This window comes from Eutrigla gurnardus, assembly GCF_963514095.1.
Source record: "Eutrigla gurnardus genome assembly, chromosome: 6".
Taxonomy (NCBI): Eukaryota; Metazoa; Chordata; class Actinopteri; order Perciformes; family Triglidae; genus Eutrigla; species Eutrigla gurnardus.
The window spans coordinates 27000611-27023210 of record NC_139920.1 but is presented as its reverse complement, the minus strand read 5'-3'; the positions used below and the strand labels follow the sequence as shown (position 1 = coordinate 27023210).

The following is a 22600-nucleotide window of genomic DNA, read 5'->3' as shown; positions in this document are numbered from 1 at the left end:
TTGATTAAGTCACGTGTGATCAACAGGAACCGCCACAGTCAGAGCATGAGCTGACACAAGGCTGTGAGGGTACAAATAGAGCGACTGACAGTAAATTACAGTTAAGTTGAACTAGAATACCAGGAAGTAGATAACAGGCCTCCGAAAATATCCCATCATGCAACACTGGGTTACATAAAATATACTGACAACAGAGGAAGAAGAGTTTGTTTGAATGGGAAACTTTCCACTGACACTAAATATTATTATGTGGACTCTGGAAAAAAAACGAGGCCAGAGAGTAATTTCCATGTTTGTTTGTGTCTAGATAAGAGACATCAAAAGACAAGTTATGAAAATGTCCTACAGAGAGGCTTGGTCTCACATATCTGTTCTCTTTCCTGCCTCTGATCTCTTGTTTTTACCTCCCTCCTCTCTGCCCGATGCCTCGTCCACGTGTCTCCACGGAAGTAAGGCGAGGGCCACTAATTATAGCCAGTTGTAGAAATATTGGGCGGCCATGGTGGGACCAGCCCGTGGCCTTGCAAGCACTGTGTCATCTAAATATCTATCCATCCATCTAACTACAGCATTTATCTAGCAACAACAATAATTATACATTTTAAATCATTTGCTCCATATTATAAGGATACAGGCAACGTGACAGACGTTTAGGTGGACTAAAGCTGCACAGATATCTTTAACACAAAGCTTATGGCATAGAAAAACACGTGCAGTTGGATGTATAGACAGAGCTTATGATGTGCTATTTATACAGCGTAATACTACACTTAATGACTGTGAGATTAAGTCATAAGAGCTGTGAAGGCCTATGAGCCGTGTGATTCTTGCTTTGAGGATCATTGGAATTTTTTTCTTGCGTTAGTCCATTAGCAACAAACCATTCACATTACATTATCAAACACTTTCCATAGGATGACTATGTCAGATTGATTTTTTTACCCTGCAGGTACTCAATGGGTTTGGTTTCCTCTCGGGTGATTTTTATATCAGTATACGTTTCAAGTCGTCATCATGAATGACGTTGTAGAAAACGTCATTCGTGTTTTTGTAGCATTGTGCTGTGAGCTATAAATATATATAAAGACTTCATGTTAACTGTGATGAATAATCAATCAAATCCAAAAACTAAAATATTAAATGATTTGGAAAATCAAGTCAAAGTACATGTGATTTGTAGTAAAACTCTCCAGGTATGACCCCTGACATGAAGACAGGACATCTGCTCTCTGGATGGCTTTCCAGTTATTAGTGCTCAATGGTTCAATAAGCAGGCAGTGTGAACACGATGAATCAATGGTCAATTAGTTGACTAATTAGTGGGCGATGTGAAGTGCAACATCCTCTAATATACAGGCATGCACACGCACACATGTATAGTCTATATTCTATGCACACACACATTTCTGCATTTTCTGGATTAAAAGTTTGCCCCCTTTTTGTACGAAGAAAAGAATAGTTCCCCACCGTCGCGTAAAGGATTGAAACCAGGAAATGATCAACCAAATCAACAGGACAGTTGAGAAAGAGATGGAGGGAAAGAGCTTGAGATAGATCTACTAATTAGACGGCATGCACTAAAGAGATCTTGTTCATCTGGGTTTTCTACAGTGGAGAGTAAATTAAGCAGGAAAAGAAAAGACAAGTTGTTTTGATTTAATTTTTTTTTTTTGTCATGGACGGAGAATGTCAAACTTACTATAAGTCCGTTTGCGTGTTGCTGTTCGTTACTTTGGTCCTTAAAATTTTGAGAAGACAATGTTAGACTTCTTGCAGCGTAGGGAAGGTTGCAGAGTCATTTCATGAAGCATCCTGAGCATCTTTGGTGAGCAACGAGGCCCCATCCCCTCTCATCACATGACGTGTGACGTGATATAGTCACCAACTTGCCACATGCAGTAATCCTTTCATCACATGGTAAAATCCTCCATCGTTGCTTTCGGTATCGATGACAGATTGTCCTAGCAGGCCAATCTGTCCTCGAACGTCGTGATTTAAAGTGTTTGGAGCTACAAGTGTCACCTAACAACCACATGAAGCAGAAATGCTGGGTCCACTTTTGTTTTTTTTACAAAGGGCTGAATAGAACATGTGATGAAATGAGTGCTGGGCTACAACCCTCGTCAAACACCGACCCAGATAGCAGGGAACTCCCCCAGAGAGACACGTAAGGTAACACACAAGAACAATGATCATTACCATTAAGTATTAAGTACAGAGACGTGGAAATGTTGGGATTACCTTGGCGATTTGCAGCAGTACGATACAGTGCTTGATGGACTCTACCATGCTCTGAAAGAAAAAAAGAAATCAGAAAGGTAATTAAAAAACTAGGAACTGACTTGTAAAAGCAAAGACAGAAAGGGAAATGTGTTAAGAGCTGACTTACACAAGTAGTCTCCTTCAAAATTTCAATTTTCTGTGAAAAGAACAAAAAAAAAAAGGCTGTAAAATCCAACTGTAATTCAACTTTTGAGCAAAAGCTTAAAAACAGAAGATGTGATGCAACCAGTTTGACCACAAATGAAGTGGACAACTTTTTTTTGTTCTTTGTAAATCAACAAGAGGAGGAAGTGAATCACACAGCTGTGGATAAAAACAACAACAACAACAACAAGAGGCACTGACTTCCTCCAATAAAAATAAAGGATAACTTTATATTTTGTCTTTTGTGGACTGAATGCTCTTGATAAACACTGTAATGTTACACTCAAACAATTATGATCTGTAATTTTAATATATTGGTTCTAAATATGATCCCGCAATTACAGGTTTTTACTTTTTTAATGTGATTTTTTTTTACACAAGCATAGCTGCTTTGCTGTTTTATATATTTGTAACCTTACTAAAAATGTGTTCACTATATTGTGACATTGCACAGATGAAATTATTACCCAATACTGAAATTAACCATTAGTTTTCAAATAAAAAGACATTCTTAAATGACTTTTTTTCCCCAATAAAGATGCTGAGAAACAGTTCAGAATGATAATAATGACCAGGCATTTTTGAACCAATGCAATGACCTTTAAAATATTCCGATGGCTTAAAACTAACAAGCGACCGATATCAAAGGTCTGCATCGCACAGACCGCTATCAGCGCTACGTGCCGGCCTGCTTCTCCTGCTGCTAATTCGGCTCTAATGGCGGCGAGGCAGGGGGACGCAGCAGCACTGCTGGTACTCACTCTGCGTGATTCATCCTCTTTGCAGTCCTTGATCTTCTCATCAAACAGCTGCGAGAGTGACAGGGCACAAGAGATGAAGAGAGATGGAGAGTTAAGACGGGTACACAGTCAAATGACTATTAGAATGATAAGACGGCGAGTGTGTACAGATGACGCGGCTTGATATAACGCAGCGGTGAAGTAGAAAGCTCTCTCTCACGAAGGAAGGACACCTGCAGTGTTTTCATTAAGATTTTCTGCAAGTAAAAAATGTGCCGCTGCTTTTTTATGTCTGTGATTTTCTGCTGTGTCACCATGCGGACAGAAATCTTATTTTTAATAACTTCTGCTTTGTTAAAGTCGGGAGAGAACAGTGACGAAATGCTCAGAGGAAGGAGAAAATAAAAGAAGGGGTCAGGACACGGCCGTGCCGTATACATGATTAACGGGGCGGATGATGATTCAATACGACATTTATTGTCTTTCAACGGAATCACATCGTGATGAAATCATCATGTAGGGATGTTGTGATACACAATTACATCATCTAAGTTGATAAAAGGCATTCTCACATTTCTCAGACAATCTGTTCATCTTTTAATTAAATGAGAAAATACTCAAAAACACGTGTTTATAACAGACTATTAATTGAATTACCAGAAAGAAAGCTAGATGATGAATATATATGTATGCCAACATATATCTCTATCTATTTATATCGTTATCGAGATGTGAAATCTATCCTTATAGAAGGTAAATAAGTGGTGCTCCATTGATTCCTACCTTTAACTGGTCAATCAGAATCTGTAGGTAGGCGTCAGCTTCAGCGAGCTTCTTATCAAAGTCCTGAACACTCGGTACTAATCCCGTCTCGGCCTCCTGAGGATGGACAAACAAAACACAGCTCAGCATCAGCAGCAGCCCTAATCGCGGCAAAACGGCATGCTAGTCTTTGCATAATTCAAAGTAAACACGCAGCGGACATCAACGATATTAGCCACGCATCGACTATCCTCACATTAAAAAAGGGAAAGAGAAAAGGAGAGCTGGTCTCTGTGGCCACCTGGTCAGGTAGGGCTGTGTACCCTCATCCAAAATGGTGGACAGAAACATCAACAATTCAGGAGAATCTTCCAGCAGTGCACTGTACGAGGGGAGTTCTACTATTGTTTAAAGGCTAGCCAGCATAAAAGGCTGGCAGGTCTGTCTGCCTGACTGCAGGCCAGCGGATTTCAGGTACAACAAAACTGAAACCAAGGAAGTTGTGGCTGGAGAGAAACATGCAACGTGACACAGAAGCATGTGTACAAATTAGAGGTGTAAGGATTAATTCGATTAATCGATTGTCAGTCCTATAGATTCAACTAAACCGATCAGCTAAAATAAATAAATAGAATGAATCGTTTTGGCTTCACCAATAATTGATATAAATGCGTTTAATCTCATGAATCGTGATTCTTACTTATGATACATGTTTTAATACGTTTAAAGACACTCTCTCCCCTGCCAGCATGTAGTCTATTGAAAAATAACTGAGCATTACATTTTTGTATTGTTTATAAAATATTATGCAGGACTACTTTTTTATAGAATAAATGTGTTTAATAAGTAATTCTGTGGTCTGTTTATTTTTTCACCTTTCAGAAGAATACAGATAGTCTTATAGTCACATTATTGCATGTTTATTTCATGGATATAGAATTTGTTACAATTTGAATTGAATCAAATGGTTAAATCAAAAATTGTCCTTGAATCAAATCGCCAACTACTGTATCGTTAATCGAATCGCTGTGAAGCCAAAGATTCACACCCCTAGTGCAAATGCATTGGTTTTTCTTGATGCCTTAATAGCTCCATCAGAATCAGAAACACAGACTCAGAAACAACTTCATTCCATCATCCATTCAAAGGTTAATTCTTAAAAACAGGACAGACATGACCGGACATCTGTCTATCTGTCCACCAAGAACAATGCAGCTGGACGTGACACAAAACCAAAAAAAAAAACAGGAAAATGAGCAGATAAATGTACGCACAGACGAGACTTCCTCAAAAAGAAAAATCACCCCATATCCCATGTTGAAGCCAGTGACTAGCAAGGACACTCAGCACTAATGACAACACAATAACACCTCTATGTCAAGCCAGACAAGTCCGTATGATAACCAACGGCGTGTGTCAGCACCTACTCGGACTTGGAAAAAAACACCTCTTGCATGAAAACAGAGCATATTCAGTTCTGGTGAAGTCTTAGACTGTTATCGAACCATGTCGGCTGCTACCGGTGCTTCGGGTTCGCTGCGTTGCACCGTCTTCCTGGTGTGCCCCGAGTCTGCCGGGGCTTTTCTTCGTACTGAAGACAACCTCACGGGAAAGTGAAGAAAAGCCATTCATAGTCACAAGCAGCCCCGAGACCTGCTAAAGTTTTAACGGTGAGAAAAATGTCTAAACTCAGCAGCAGCGAAGCCCGACTTCCTGAAAAGATCAAAGGTGCTTTTACTGACTGCAAAACATAGCTGTCCACATGAGGGCCGGAGCAAAAATCAATTCTGATGCAGATGTGGAGGTCCGTATGCCGTATCAGCATGTATACACAGGTGTTTGTATTCCAGTTTGTCATCCGAGTGCAAGCTTTCTCACACTCCGATGGAAAATCCCTCCAGATTACGAGGAAAATAGAAGCCATCTTTCTGGTTAGGCATTACATCATGATGACTTTTTACTTTCCAACAAAACACACACCGAATCCAGAGCAAAACATCTACAGGTTCTAATGTAAATACAGGGAGTGGACTTCCTTTGTGAATCTTATAATCTTCTTGTCTTTTCCCTTCTGTTTACAGTGGGGATTAACTTCAACACGATAGTGTTTCCAGAGTACAAACGCATCTGATAGGGTTGTATTTACGAGAGGGCGTGCACATTAGACCGCATTTATGTGTGCATGTGTTACACCAGACATTACGACTGGCCTTCACAATATGTGCAGAATGAAGCCGACATGGTGCAAAGCCCCTATCATTACGTAGTAGACCATGTCTCATGTTTTGTAAACACACCCACAATAGTGGGGAAGTGGGTTTTTTGGGTTGTTTTTCCACCCCAGATGGAGTTTAGAAGTGGAAAGTCAGAGGCAGGTGGTTGTTACCCGTTCCTGAAATATTCCCAGAAGTCTGCATTTCCATACTCATACCTAACACACACACGTGCATCCCTGTTTGTGTGTAGCTGACTGTGACATAGTGGGGGATGTATTGAGCTGGTAAAGTCTCCCACAAACACTCGGAAGCCCACCCTACCACCCCAGACTCAACAAACAACACCATCACACCCTCCCCCTCCGCCCTGCCTCTATTTGCCTCTCCACGCAGAGTGACCCACTTTAAAAATGCTGCTGCCCCAGCAGCGCACTGCAGCCGTTCAGGTTTCCCCCCTCGCGCTGGTGCAGTGGTGTTTGCATTCGTGTGTGTGTGTGTGTTTTACTTACTGGGTGCTTCGTTCCAATTGACATGCTGCGTTAAACCGTGTACATCTCCCCCATCAGGCCTTTTAGCCTGACACAAGATCTGTTTCGCTTTCTCTTGATTCCGCTCTTCTCTCCCTACAGCAACAAACCATCAAGCTCTGGTGAAGTTAGCTCTCCCTCCTCCTCTTCCTCCTCCCTCCGCACAAAAAAAACAACCTCCTCCTCCGCAGTCTGTCAATATAAACCAGAGCAGCAGTTAGCTGTGCAGTCAGCCCGGCTACAGCGTATCCTCCGGCAGCAGTTATCAGCCGGTTTGGTATGAAGGCAGACAGAGCCGAGTTAATCCAGGACCCTCCCCTGACAGGAAAGGCACACTTCCTCTCACGCAGGCAGCAGAGAAAACACACAAAGCAACGGCAAGTGCTGACAGGGACACGCATCAACCGCCACACCGATTGGCTGAAGCAGCAGGGGCAGATGTTTGGTTGATCGAGCAAGCGCCTCTCGGATTGGCTACTGCTGGGTCACATGATGCTACGACAGCAGAGCACTCACTGGATGGCGTGTGTGTGCGTGTGTGTGTGTGCGCACTGAGCACAAGCAGGCACACGTAGCACATCAGAAGGATTTGCCACAGAGGGAGGGAAGGCAGAAAAAAAGGAAGGAGGGAGGGAGGGAGGGAGGAAGGAAGGTTGGTCATGAGGGTGAAAAGGAGGGGATGGAGGGAAAGAGCTGCATGTAGGTGATGATAATGGGAGGGGAACAAGGAATATGGTTTATTTTAGGAGAAGAGAGCAGGAAATGAGGCTGGGAACACCTGGAAGACGAGCAGGGGGAAGAACTGGCTGAGACACACTTTCAAAATAAACAGTGAAAAAAAATAATGGAAAAAAAAAGGACAACAGGCTGCCAGCGGGGAAGCAATAAATCAAAACTGTCAAAACCTGGTCCTGGTCCCAACACCAGTCCAAAGCACTCACATATTGACAAAACATCCTCCATTTATGATGACATGAATGTCACCGTTATTTTCCATTCTATTTTAGTGACAAGACTCAACTGCTCTGCAATCTGGCGCGAGCAAGAAAAAAGTGCTGATGAGAGGACCTGAGATGCAAAGTCCACTGTAAAAAGTTGCGCGGTACATGATTTATAGAGTATGCAAATACATGCAATCTGAGGTTCAATAAAACTCGAGCGACGAAAGCTTTGATAGCTTGGTAACATATTTATCTTTATGATTTCCAAATTTGCTCACGAATCCCACCTTTCAGATATAGACCAGTATATACTCTTTGGGGTATTACGAAGAATAGAGATGTTAGAAATGGATAGTAATGTAAAATAAATGTAAAACTAAGAAAGGAATTCATATAAAGAGGCAAACAAACATCAAAGAGTCCCACAACTTGTTCTTGTAACCGTTGTGGATGGATTAGACACAAGTAGAAACTCACACATTTACACACGCATATACAAACAAGTGCACGGTTACATACTCGGAGTTGGAGGGTGTGACGGAGGATAGTTCCCTCTAAGGCGTGGATCCACTTCTCCCGCTCGTCCGCATCTCGGGCTGAGGGCAGAAGCACACAGACACACCCAGTGAGCCACATTTTCCATACGGACGCCGTCGGTAGCCATTACACTCGTGTTACTCACTAATGAAAGCAAGACGCGACGCTGAAATGACTGAAATGGGTTCTGGTGTGACGCAGTGATGGATGCTGTGGATTCATTTAGAAATTATAGTTTCGTTTTTGTTACGACAAAAACAATAAAAAGAAGCAGCTTTCAATAAGAAGAATGCAAAAAAACACGTTTCCTTAAAAAGGAACAGTTCGGCATTTTAAGCTACTGCAGCCACCACACAGCCATGAGCATGGTATTGATCGTTTCATCCAACTCTCAGCAAGAAAGCAAGTGTGTTGCTCAAACTGTTGCTTTAGATTAGATCTATCTAAAGAAAGTTAAGTAAACTCTTCAATCAGACAGTCTTCAAAAAGGCGATTCATTCCAGGTTCAGGGCATACCTATGAGGGATTGCCTCCAACACAGGTGTGCACGCACACACACACACACACACACACACACACACACACACACACACACACACACACACACACACACACACACACACACACACACACACACACACACACACACACACACACACACACACACACACACACACACACACACACACACACACACACACACACACACACACACACACACACAGGGACTTGAATTGCACTAACATACACTCTAACCTGGACTGACTACGTAAACACAGCACAGAGAAGCTCAGATTACACACACAGAGGGAGGGGAACTTCAAGAAAACCTCCACGGGAAGAAAACAACAGTATTTGTAGGCGTTTTGATTCATTAACCTGAATAGGGGAATCTGTCTGTAGGGTCACAGACGGACTTCTAGACTTGTTATAAAGGCGCGTGAAGGAGAGTAGATGGATTAAATCATGTTATGAAATTTGGAAATTGCATCCATCTTCTTATTTTTAATAATTACAGAGCAGCTGCTGTGAGTGTGTTAGAGAGAGTGAACGAGAGAAGGGAACGAAGGTGGCGTATGACACGCAAAGTTAGTTATTATTTAGTGGTGGGTAAAAATATCGATACAGCAATATATCGCGATACTTTGCCGCCCAATACAATATCGATTTTTCAACTCCAAAGAAAAAAAAAAGATTCATGTTTAGACGCGTTGTGAATGCAGTACTTTATCCTTTTCCATTTTATTTTCAATATTTATTCCAGTGAATTTCATGGGAATTAATAAACTGGAGAGGCTTTGAATGAAATAGTTTTGACTGAATTTGTCCTCTGATCAATATCACCTGATGTACATATACAGGTACTTGTGTTTTCATCTTTATTTATATCACAATATCGTGATATCGTGATACGTATCGTATCATGATCAAAGTATCGTGATACGTATCATATCGTGAGGTTCTTGCCAATACTCACCCTCTTATTATTTATAATATTTTGAATGTTTATATTATGAATGAAGCTCCAAAAGGTTTGAACTGTTCGGTGCAGCCCTATTTATTAGTTATGAGATATTTACATCCAGAGCCCGTGTGGCAGACCTAAAGGGGCAAATTAAATGTTGCCTATTCATTTTATACTACTACTTCTAATAATAATCATAAATTAGTATCATCAAACAACTCCACCTCTAAGGGAAGCGAGATAGGGCTGTACAAATATATAGCAGTAATGTATGATTTAAAGCAGTACCTGATCAAATACATTAAATCTGACTGATCAATCACATTCACTCAGAGAATTCCGTTTTAATACCCAGCCTTAAGTATGATGAGTGATGTGTGCATCAACGCCAGATGAATCGATACTCTAAAAAAAAAAAAATTAAAAGAAGAGCGTGACGGATTCATTGACACCCAGTGTTTCATTTTCCACGTAGAGCCTTTGGGGTCAGAGTGTGAAACGGTTGGGCGAGGCTGCACCCTCAGAGCAAAGACTGAGAACAAACAGACTGCCAGTGACATTAAACAAAGAGCAACGCAAACTGCAGACGACACATGTGCTCTTTTTGGTGACAATGGCATGAAGAAATATAATATCCTCTACCAACACCAGTATTAAATCTCTCTGGTCGGGTTGTATAGGTATGCAAGTGGTGTGTGTGTGTGTCTGTAGACTGTATTTAAAGTCCCAGTCGGCAACATTTTTTTGATCATATTCCCTGAAGGCGACACTACGCTCCGATAGAACAACATAAATCATCTGTTTTTAGAAAAAAGTGCGCCTCTACGTCCACGTGGAGCCTGTTGTTTGTTTTGCAAAGATCCAACAGCACCAGGATCATCCTGTCCAATCAGTACGCAGGGCTGTGTTCGTGCACACACAGAGCCCCTCCCCCCTCGGGTCGTACCACTATCACAGGGGGGAGGCGGAGGGAAGTAGCAACAAGCTTCCAATTCCTCGTTAAAAACCCAAACGAGGAGGTCCAAAACAACCGAGGAAAAGAAAACACCGGTGGAAAAGAAGGGAAAAAAGAAAGATGGCGACGGTGCCCGTGATAAAACCAGAGTCCACATCGGACGCGCGTTTCAAAGGTGGCGTGATCTAAGGGATTTCAAAGGGCACGAAGTCGAGGGGGAGGAGCTCGGTGGTTGTGGGGGAGGAGCTCAGTGGTCGTGGGGGAGGAGCTCGGTGGTCGTGGGGGAGGAGCCTGAGAGTTGTAAACATTCACAATCTGACAGAGTGCCCTCCATCCGCCAGACTTGCCGACTGGGCTTTAAAAGTATTAAAACATTTTCAGTTCTTGCATGGAAAGTAGATTTTCTTCCATTGTGTGCATGTGGATGATGGCCTCCAGTCAAAAGCCTATTACAAAAATATGTGAAAGAAGCACTTATATGCCATTGAATTAGCTGGCAAAGTATATCCTGTGTAAAAGTCCATGTTTTCATTGAGCTGGAAACAAGACGGTACAGTAGATGGCTGGCTGTGCGAGCGCAGAGGCCGGGCAGCGCTACGGCAGAAAAGCTTTTAAAGACATTAAAAAGGCAGCCGGAGCTCAGGCCAATCCACTCAGACAGCGCCTCTCTGGCCTCTCACTTTCCCCCTCAGCCAAACAGACTCTCCAGACGAATAGATTACTGCAGCTAATGTTGTTTAGCTCTCTTCATGACAGGAGGAGAGGTAGTAGCAGAGCCAACCAAAAACACATTTAACTGTCTGAACTGTGTCGCAAGTCTAATCTTTGTCCTAGTTGGAGGCGGGTCACGTACAACCGTGATTTATATCCACAAGTAGGTATGTGCAGTTACAGCTACAGTGGTGGCCTGTCAACCAGTAGGCCAATCACATGACAGCAGCCTTCATCTGGGATGAGCCTCCTTTGGTAATCTGCGCAGTTACAAATTCATATTTTATGTCCTTAAAATATGAATTAGTCCTGATGATACAGACAAGGTTAGGCAGGACAACCAGAGTTAGAGGAGTGGATGGGATAGAATAAGATTAGGGTATGATTTTTGTGTGACCACAGTGTAGGAGAGCAGGTTTCCTGCTACCTGGTGAGAGTTACTCAGAAGATAGTGGTGCTTGTAATCATAAAAGCTACAATAAAATACACCCAGGAAGAATTCCCGATTGGAACACTGGAAGTACTTCTCTTTTATAGTAAAATAACTGTGCAAAGGACTTGTTACGTGGTGTTTCACAGCACATTTTATAGGCAAAAAAAGTGTCAAAAGTCCACGTCACTGAGTTCAGTTTTTTTTTTCTCCCTGCATTGCAAAAACCCTGACACTAATAACACATTCTTGACTTTTATGATGGCGTTTCAGCGCTGTATGAGTGTTACGTAGTCTCAAAGTCCAGCTGAGTAGTGTCATAACAGAGGAAGGTGTGTAAAAACTAAACCCCATTACTGTTGGAAAGCAGAGAGGCAAAGCAAGACTATTAGAGGAAGAAGCAAATACAGGAAGGAGGTACTGTACCTCACACCAATTCATCTAATTATTACAGACCCTGGCAGCTATTAGTATATGATAAATACATACATACCAGCCTGATAATGTAAGAGTAAACTAGAAAGACAAAACGTACAACATACCTTCAAGAAAATCATGTTTTGGAACCAGGATTTCAACTGTCCTCTCTTTACTCTTCAGTATGTCAAAAGTTATGCCTGAATAATTTCTCAAACTATTCATGGGGTCAATTAGAGCCCGACCGATTTATCGGCCGATATTAGGCATTTTCCAAACTATCGGTATCTGCATTTATAATGGCCGATAAATGAATATTTTAACAGAATATATTTTAACAGAATTTGTCTCCAGTCTTGTTCGAAGTATATATATATATATAAATTCTGCCAATATATCGGAATATCGGATTTTTAAATCAACAAACATTTGTAGCGGTATCGGCCTTCAAAATCCTTTATCGGTCGGGCTCTAACTGTCAATGCTCAACAGCTATGTTGTTTTTTTCCCTTTGTGCCCCAGCAGATGCTGAATAATTGTGTGTTTGCTACTCAGGGGGAAGTGGTCGACTTCCACGTTATACGGTGCCCTCGATTCTGTCTCAATGTTTCTAAAAAAATGTCACTTCATACTACCAAATTAGTCACACAATAAAAGTATTGTGGCCATAGACAAGTCTGAAACGCAACGTCCTTCATTATTCTGCCTCCAGATACTCTGCTGTGTTTAAGTGACATCCCGCAGAATCCATTAGAAAGCTTGAGTTCGGGAATTAAAAACATACATAAATGAAGCTACTGGAAGTTATTCACAGAGAATGCAGACAATTGCCAAGACAGATGCTAATAACCACACAAACGGACAACAATTTACACAAAATACCAGCACCAAGGATTTATAATTTCTACCATTGTTCTGCTCTCAGAGAATCCAATTTTACGTTACGACCTGCCCATAATCCTGCTCCTCCTTCCTCCAAAAAGCCTCTGTGAATTATTCATCCCCCTCCTCTTCTCTCTCATCCTGTCATCTTCCGACCAGCTGATGAAATATTTCGGGACATGCTTCAGTGGGAGGGTTGTATGATGCACGGGACTGTAAACTGTCAATACAGTCACTGTGGTGGGAATAGAAAGCACTATTTCTGAGGTCAGTGGAGTACTGTTGTGTTGGTGGTATCTGTTCAGTTAATTTAATCTATGACAAACCGTGACAAAAACGTGAAATTAACTCATATCGCTTTGGATTGAGTGAGTTGTGTATAATCTGCGTTTAGGGAAGATATTTCCAACTAAGTCCAGGTGCAGACCTGAAGAACACAGATTAAAAAGAAATGATGACAAGGGTGGGAAAGCTGAGGGAGGACCCTGGAAAAAGGAGACAAGGGAGAGGGCACGTGAGGGGGGTTTCCATCCTGGACTGATGGTCCAGGCAGTCAGGGCGGAGATTGATAGTTACTGAAGATAAGAGGATGCGAGTGAGAGGAAGAGCAAAAAGGGAAAGGGGCTCTCAGGCAACTCTGATGCACCGCCGGGGGAGATGGGCCCATGAATAATGGATGCTCCTCTAAATAGAAAGACAGCACAGAGATGAATTCCGGGCTTGCACAGTGGCCGGCCGGCTCGGTACTACAATTTAACCTGTGAGCAGGAGCGTCCTGTAAGAGGAACTGTCATGGCTCAATACTGGGTTGACTCACTTTCTTAGGAAATATACATTCTGGTAAACCACCAGTTTGCCTTTCTTTACATCTCTTTTGAGGCTCTACCCAGCGAGCCACGCACCAGCCCATACATAATGTAATGTATAGATGGACGCGTTTCAGACGCTGCTGTCCTGGGAGACCGAACTGCATAACATGCTCGGACCGGGATCGTTTTACAGCAACAGAGAAATGGCATCTCTTGCCCAACATCCTGTGCATCTCCTGATACCCAAGCCAACGGCTCATGTATCTAGAGAGTGTCGTGCTTACAACACACTCGGTGCTAATTTCCTCCAGCGGCGACACGCGAGACGGTACAGCACTCCTCTAGGTATCTGGAGAGCAGATGTGTCTTACAGAGACATTTCGCTGCTTTCTGGCAAACGAAATGATGGTTGTGACGGGTCACAATGTTCTACGAAGGCTAAGATTGTCCTGTGAAAGTGTTATAAGATAACTGGTTAAGCTGAACTAAATAAAGAAAAGCAGAATCCTCTCATTGACAAATAAATTAACTGTACTATAATCATTCATGTAGTATTTAATCGCCATATTAACTAAATGTGTCCTAGTTGTCTGCTGCCTTTTCATGAAAGCTATACAGCCGACCAAATGTGCCTCTTTGACTGCATTAAAGCAGGTTTTAGAATAAATTTAAACTCATTAGATTAGAATATAATTTGCATTGCACGCTGTTCGCCTGTTCTCTCAAAGTCTCTCACACATGGGGGAATTCAGATAACATCCACCAGCAACTGAACATACAAAAGGGAGAAATCTTTAACTCACTGAGGCATTACAGCTTACGACTAAGACTTTCTGTGACGATTATATGCGTCACAGAAAGTTCCAGAAGTAGTTAAGACCGTCACATTTGAGCTATGATTCATTGACAAACACATCGCAATGTAAACATAATTATCACCGTACAGAAGTGGGAAAAAAAATAAAGATTACATTATTTAGCCAAACAAGAAAAACCAGAAAAGAGCAGAACAGATGGGGGGAAAAACAAGCATGCTTCTCTAACTAACACACCGAGTCAGATTCAACACACGGCAAACACTCCTGGGTCCTCGGCCACTGAAGAGTCTAACTCACACCACTCCGAACTGTCCTTGAATCCTGATCAAATCCGATACGCCAGAGCGCTAACGGAACGTACCGCTCCACCCTAACAGCACATCCCAGAAGACAAACAAACAACGCCTCCTCTCGATCCTCTTTGCCCGGGACTGGCATGCATTGCGTACCACGAGACGTGCACGGTTTTCTCCTTACCCTTCCGTTTGTAGAACCACAGCATACAGCTTCGGAACACAGACATGGGAGAGGGCATGGAGGAGGTGAGAGGGGCGGGGGGCCCATAGACTGTGGCTGGTGAACCTCAAGAAGGAGGTGAAGGGTGGGTGGGGGTGGGGGTGCTGGTGTGAGGGGTTCGGTGTTAGCAGAGGGGGGGAAATGGATACGAATGGACAAGACAAGAGATGAAAGAAAAGGTGGAGATGGTTAGTTAAAGACCTGGCGTAGTGAAACGGTAAAATCAAGAAGAGTGTTTTGCGGTGTACTGGACTGGACAGCTCCCTGTCAAAAAGAGGGGAAGGGTTGGCAGGACGGGAGAGGGGCGATGCTGTAGCTGGGAGCCAATCCTGTGCCTACGGAGTGACTGGCGAGCGGCGGCAGCGTTGTAGTGAAGGGCGAACAGCGGCAGCAACCAGAAGAGACCTGAGCTCAGCAGTATTCCCTTATTATTCCCAGAGGCTCAACTGCAGAAACACACAAGCAGCAATCTTCCTCCTCAGCCACGGTCGGGACGGCCGAGGGACAAAAAAATAAAAAATAAAAATAAAAAGCCTTACTTGCTCGATCTGTTCCAGAGGGAATATGTCTAGCTTGCAGTGGAACAAAATCTGGTTTATCTACAGAAATATTGGTCAGTCCAACTTCGAAGAGCTCCGAGAGATTCCACGGGAAGAGAGAGAGAAAAAAGCGGAGATGCACGCAGCACGCTTTGACATTGTGTAGATGCCTGTGTGCATGTGTTTCCTGGCATTAGAGCAGACTAAGCCAAGTCTTTAAAAGGTGGGGAGGGAAAGAGGAGTGAGAGAGCGAGAGAGAGAGAGAGAGAGAGTGAGAGAGCACGTAATTGAACAGCAGGGATGGAAGCACAAGACATCACAGGGAAAGAAAGACAGCGACGGCAGCACAGAGAGGAGGGGGCATAAAGAGAGGAGGGGGCATCTCACCTTGGAAATGGAAAGTCTTCTGGTCCACGGTGATGGTGAACGTGCTGTCGTCCTCGTCATCGATGCCGATCACAGCTCCCTGGGCAAACAGAGAGAGAGAGAGAGTCAGACAGCTGGACACGTCATGTTCCACTTTCCATTTCCATCCTCATGCCCTCCACATGTTCCAGCAACCCCTGACTGGCCCTTTTTTTTTTTTGGTATTTATAAATCACCCTCGGTCGGTCTCGGAAACCTCACTCTCTCCCCTTCGAAAGCTTCACCTCCTCGTGCCTCGTCGTCACTCCGCGTCTTTCTCTCACACACACACGCAAACACATGCGAGTGCAGCCTTTTGGAACATGGCAGAGGAGAAGGGAGGGGAGGGGAGGAGAGGAGGTGGGATTTGGGAGAGAGCGAAAGGAGGAGAAAAGCAGGGAAGGGTTGGAGAAAAAACAGACACAAGGGACCGGCAGCTAGCAGCCGGCTGGAGGGAAAAGAACCGCAGAGAAACGGCCCGTTGGTCAGCTGGGACGGACCAGCTCCTAGCAACCAAAACAGGGTGTGTGACAACTCAGAGCCTCAAACAAACACACAGCAAACCTAAAACTAATAAAACTTAGGAACAGTGGATGGATTAGACCATGTGAACAGCTGTAAAATATAATAAATAAATACTAAGTTTGAGACTCTGTCCCACTGGGGATAACGTGGATACGCTTCAGACTCGGGGATCAAATAACACCACAGAGTACAGATGAATAACCGCAGAATTAAGATTCAGATGATACGGTCACGCATGACTTGTTATGGTAATGAGGCACAACAAATTATATAAAAACAAGACCCATATTCTTAGATCTAATTCTCAGATGTGTCCCATGCTTGTTTTTTTTCTGAACATCCAAAGATATCTTCCAGGAAAGCCCCTACTATCAGAGACTAGTTGATGTACAATTAGCTGAGGGAATATAACTATAAATATGACTGTCTTTGTAAATATTTCTACATTGGACGGACTAAGAGACGTCTCAAGGACTGAGTAAGTACACGTAAAGATAGTTTTGGGATTGCGGAAGGAGTAGAAAACATTTAACATTCCTTCACAGGTGGTGAAATGTTGCAGAAGTAGAAGGAAACATAATGCATTTTCAATTTAATACATATATCCGGGTCTGCAAGACGAAACTGATTATAAACCCTCTTTAGAAGTACTGCTCATCGTGATGGGGATAACATGATACTACATGATCTGCTATTATTTAATTTTGTGAGGGAATCATATTTACTTATATTGTCTATGTCTATATGGCATAGCATTTGAGAAGTTTCTAACAGTTAAAATAGTTCTCTTTGCTCTGCTTAAGAGTGCCAGAAGAACATTTCGTTTTACCAGCCACACAATCTAAATTACTGATAAGTGTGTTTGCATAGTTTCACCAAAACCTGAAATACAAAGTTCTTATTTATCAAAGGTTATGTTAGCGGATTGTAATATGCTCTGCAGCACTTCATTTTTCTTACTTTTATGAAGTTTATGACTCGATTAAAACACATAGTTGCCTCTCAGCACAAAACCAGAATAAGACTACATTAAAAAGCTACCTAGCTAATTATTTGATTTAGTGGGACCACAGAGAGAGCCTGCAGGAAATATACGTTTAACCTGAAACAGTCAGGTTCAATAAATGACACAGGGATCAGTGTTTTATACAAGCCACATTTTTAAGAACTGATTCTTCCTCAGGCATATTATTAAAAACATTTTTTTTCTGTCAATGTTTCACATGAATGTTATTTCTTCACTGATCAGTGTCAAAATGTTTTATAACGTCCTGATTAAAGTTGTAAACAACAAAATACAAGTACAAACGCATTCAATAGCCACTGTTTTTGATATGATTTCAATGACAGTGGTTCTCTGTTCTCCTCCATGATGCATATAATTTAATTATTGAATTGCAATTAAATTGGTCACACTGTCACCAAGAACCCAAACAGAAACATCTGACCCACAACTATGAGACTGGATTCTTTTTTCCAAGTAGTTTCAGAGGATACGTCCTATCTTTCCAAAAACAGGTGTGGTGGCATGACATGGCATGCTTTCATCACTGATTCTCTGGAAATGTATGAGACACTTTATTTCCTTAATTTCATCTGACAAATAACAAGAAAGATATTTGATATGTGGCCTAGGGTTAGGCCAGACAGGTTCTGGCTTGGGATTGCTGCTGGGGGTTGATATGTTGGGAATTTGCATCAGGAAGAAAGGCCCGGCCCTTCTTCACCTTTTACATAAAGTCACACTACCTCAAAAATAGAGAAAGGAGAGAAACAAATGTTGTCCTGAGTGTTTTATAAGATGTCAATTCAAGTCAATATATTTAATGCTAGCGTTGGTTTCTCTCAAAACAAATACAACACTCTATATGTTCAAGAAAAGAGAGCTCTTTCTCTCAGCACTAATGCAGGCTCAGTCCCTTGAAAACCCTACTGCATTAAGAGCCTTCACCTCCTCCCCTTATATGTTATAAACCAGGTATTGTATAAGAGCAACTGCTGCCCTCTAGTGGGCATCACTTTAAACTGACAGCACACTGTTCAAGGCAAATGCCACACCAGGGAGAGCTCATATAGTGAAGTGATGGAGCTGGAGGAAAACTATTCACACTTGTTCAACAAGGCCAACAAAGCAATGAATGTCCCTGATGAAAACGGCACAATATTGAGTAGAGTGTGCCAGCCATTTATGATTCAGAAATACTGCATTGACAAAGCAAACCTCGTCAGAAAGTCACACATGGGATGTGTAGTTGTACTGCACTTTAGACAACAATTCCCTCAACATGCGCAAACTCTTCCAAATACCTGGTGAAGCCAAGCATGCGGGGTACGCACTAAGTTCATCAAACACAACTGTCTGTCGGGAATAGGATGGCCTTGATCCTGAGAATCTTACCCTGAGTCGCACACAGCCTCGTCTGGATCCTCGCATCATCTTGTCCTTCGACTGTGAATTAACAAGAAAAGAAAATTAGGGATTAATGCAGTTAGTATGCAGGAATAAGGCTAACTGCTTAGAAACTATAGGTCAGGTTCAACCTGTAAGTCATGAAGCCAAACTTTGGCCTGCAGGCAATTTCTGTCTATTCAATTTGTTCCATCTTGATATCAGTCTTACAGATTTACATCCTACATTTACATCATACTCTTTTTTAAATTCAATTTAAAAGCAGCAGATGTAGGCTTATGTCCTGATAAATGTATTCATATCTACATTTGAATTGACTACGTTAAATAGGTGACAAAACCTATAGTTTTAAACATTTTTGAATTCACTTGTCCTCATCCCTGAATGATTTCTATCCCAATTTTGTTGAGTGTTATTTTGTAATATGACTAAAAACAAACAAACCCACAGTTCAGTTTTTCTCTCTCAACTGTTATTTAGAGCAGAGTCTCTTAGACTATAGTGCATAGATATTAATAGACTTATGACAGGTTTGTCAGCATTTTTTTGATTGTGGGCCTATACAGAAACATGTAAGGAGACAAGGCTCAAACAGCAGTTACACTGCAGGAAAACCAGTGTTTCTACACCAGAAAACCACATGTGCCATGGAAAAATAATGTATTGTTGTGCCTTCACATTACAAAAAGTACTACAATCAGACTTTGGACTCAAACTTGGACTCTCACATCTCACCAGGCAACATATATAGTGATACTTTCGACTTAATGAAAAAGACAAAATGTACTAAGCCACTGTACAAGAAAATACAAACAAACACTTGCTGGGAGGAGTGGACAGTTGTGACTTGTCATCTGCCTTACAACTCGTTTCACAAGCAGTGACGCTGACAGCTTCTTGTCTGCTTCACTCTCGACGTTACCAATCAAGAGTACAACGACTACTTTGACGTGGGAGTTATTAAAGATCCAACTAGCAGCCAGTCTCCTCCCGCGGTGTCTTGTTAGCCGTTTAGCTAGCAAACCGGCGATAGTAGCGACGCTTATGTGACAACCAGAGACAAATATCTGCTCGCTAACAAACACTAAACATGTCTCTGTGTCTCACATAATGTTGTTAACTATTCACGGCGACGTTTCCGCCGAGTGTGGTGCATTTCCAGCTCTTAGCTTTGCTAGCTTAGCTTACATTAGCGGAAGTGTGGGAGGAAAAAAAAAGAACTCTCGCTTTGATTGGTCGGCTCCTGTGCGAGCAGCGTTGCTATTGGCTGCCGTGCGGATCCGCGTCGAAAGGGACTCGCCTCTTTGTGCCAGCTGAGACTCCTAACTCCGGACAAACACAAGGCCCTTATCCCACCTGAACTGCCAGCCGACAACTTCTACACACTTAACATCTCGAGCGGAGGCACTTCGGGGATTTGCAAACCGATGAGACGAACGTACCGTGTAGTATGACAGCAAGCCGGCATTGTAGTCCAAAACGAACCAGCGATACTGCCAACCTTTCATGACGTTAGTCCACTTGCTTAGCGGCCCCTCCATGATGGACGCCATCTTTACAATAGGCTACGATTGGGGCGGAGTCGGGTAAGGTGTGGGCAGGCGTCACCGGCAGGATGCTGTCAACGGAGAGGATGGTGATGATGATGATGATGATGATGCCCACACACACACACGCGCGCGCACACACACACACACACACACACACGGACAGGCATACAATATTATTTTTTCATTACCCTATATCCTTGTTTCAAGATGCTGCTGCTTGTTTATTTATTTTGCACTGTATTTTGCACATTAAATTGTTGCTTGCCTCATTTTTTTTTGTCATCATTTTATTCTTTTACGGCTACTCTGTGTGCCCTAAATAAAAAATAAAGTCCTTTGGAATTGAATTGCAGTAGATAACAGGCTTGAAATTACATAGAGAAATTACAAGAGATGGAAAGACTGACCTCCCTACTAAGATTGAGAAAGTATTTCTATGATGCAAGATGGACAAATGGATACTTAGCCACTCATCCTCACTGCTTTAAATGATATTTACTTTTCTTAACTGTCCGCTTTGATGATCATTGACAATTATATGCTAATTGTGAAGTGCTGTATAAAGACCCCCTGCCAATTCCAACATTTAGGAATGTCTGTTATCTACATATTGTGAATGTCATAATCCCTTATAATAATGTTGCTGTTCTTATTTTTAAAATAAAATGCTAATTTTCAAAACAGAATAAATGATAATCTTAAAATGCATTCCAAATCTTAACAAAGTACAGTTTAAAATGTATAAACAACAAAATGTACACAATGTATTGAAACTACAAACACTAATTAGTGTTATGTATTTGGATCATCATTATTAATGCATAAATATTTCAAGCATGACTTTAATTTTGTATTGTTTTTTACAGTTTTCTTACATTTAAAAGCATTAGCAGTGTATTTACCAATGAGGGGAATTTTTTGAGTCATCAACATAAATGTAGAATAAATGTAAGTGTTTGGAGGCAGGTGGACGACCCAAAACGAAACAGTATTCATCAATATCTTTATTATTTACAATAGGCTTAACACTGATAAGCAAAACTTCACAGTAATATAACGTGAGCTTTAAATAAAAATAAAAAAAACAACACAAAAAATATATTTTGTACAATAAAAAAAAAAATGTTAATGGTAACATCTCTGCCATTTTTTAAATCCCTGTTTAGATTCACATATTCCATATTTTGTGTGTTGGTTAACATTGCACTCGTACAACTGAAGAAGTGGCCTTTGGTATAATGATGTGTACACACATTCTTCAGAGCTGTTCTCCAGAACAGAGACAGGAGAAAAAAAATAAAAATAAAAAAACAGATTTACAGAATAAATGCAGGCAACATAATTAAAGACAATGCAGAAGACTGATGATGAGAAATGTGTGGTCAGTTAAAATATTATACAGCGTGGTTCAGATATCAGATTTGAAGAAAAAGCATTGGTATCAAATCAATTAATAGACTCTGATCATTGATTGAAAATCTACATTTATTTCTTTGAAAAAAAAACAAAAAACAAAAATAAACATACTGGAAATGTGTTTGATTCTGGGAAGTTGCATTTTTTTTGTCTTGATAAGGCTTTTTGGGAAACCTTCTCCACTTAGATGCACTATATAAATCAACAGAAAGTATGCAACGCAGATATTTTTAGACAAAACCTTCGATGTGGTCAGATTATGAGACAACAGAGCAGCTAGTTTAGTGCTGCAGACGCCAGATGTGTCATTTCTTAGATAGGAGACATAACCAGATGTGGCTGCACTAACAGTGTTAATGGCTACTAATACACGGCGTTAGTAACTCAGTATCTAAATACATAATCTTCATAGACAAAGTGCACCTTTCGGTTTCAAGTTTGCATCTGATCATTCACCTCGAAATGACAGCAATGCATTTAGTTATATCCTCATCACAATCTCATGGCAACGGAAACAAAAACACATGTTTTCGTGATGGATTTTCAACATTGCCATAACTGTGAATTTCTTGCAGTGATAGTGTACTGTACATAAATCATTT

General features: G+C 41.7%; 1 protein-coding gene across 4 annotated transcripts in view; it reads right to left on the bottom strand.

Annotated features, from left to right (window-relative positions):
- The window catches only part of osbpl9 (oxysterol binding protein-like 9), a 29177-nt gene extending 8565 nt beyond the window's left edge, over positions 1–20612 (bottom strand). Inside the window, exons 1-9 of one of the 4 annotated variants that reach the window (XM_084011982.1) lie at positions 20475–20612; positions 19021–19071; positions 16080–16158; positions 8133–8209; positions 3951–4046; positions 3189–3236; positions 2390–2419; positions 2242–2292; positions 1700–1738 (exon numbers count right to left, since the gene is read on the bottom strand). In XM_084011982.1, coding sequence (XP_083868108.1) covers positions 1700–1738; positions 2242–2292; positions 2390–2419; positions 3189–3236; positions 3951–4046; positions 8133–8209; positions 16080–16158; positions 19021–19071; positions 20475–20585 — 582 coding nt within the window. In that variant the 5' untranslated portion in view covers positions 20586–20612. Of the gene's footprint in view, positions 1–1699; positions 1739–2241; positions 2293–2389; positions 2420–3188; positions 3237–3950; positions 4047–6654; positions 6815–8132; positions 8210–15114; positions 15236–16079; positions 16159–19020; positions 19072–20474 lie in introns of those variants that run through there. The other 3 variants (XM_084011983.1, XM_084011984.1, XM_084011985.1) reach the window with 3 other exon arrangements.
- Positions 20613–22600: the final 1988 nt, after the last annotated feature.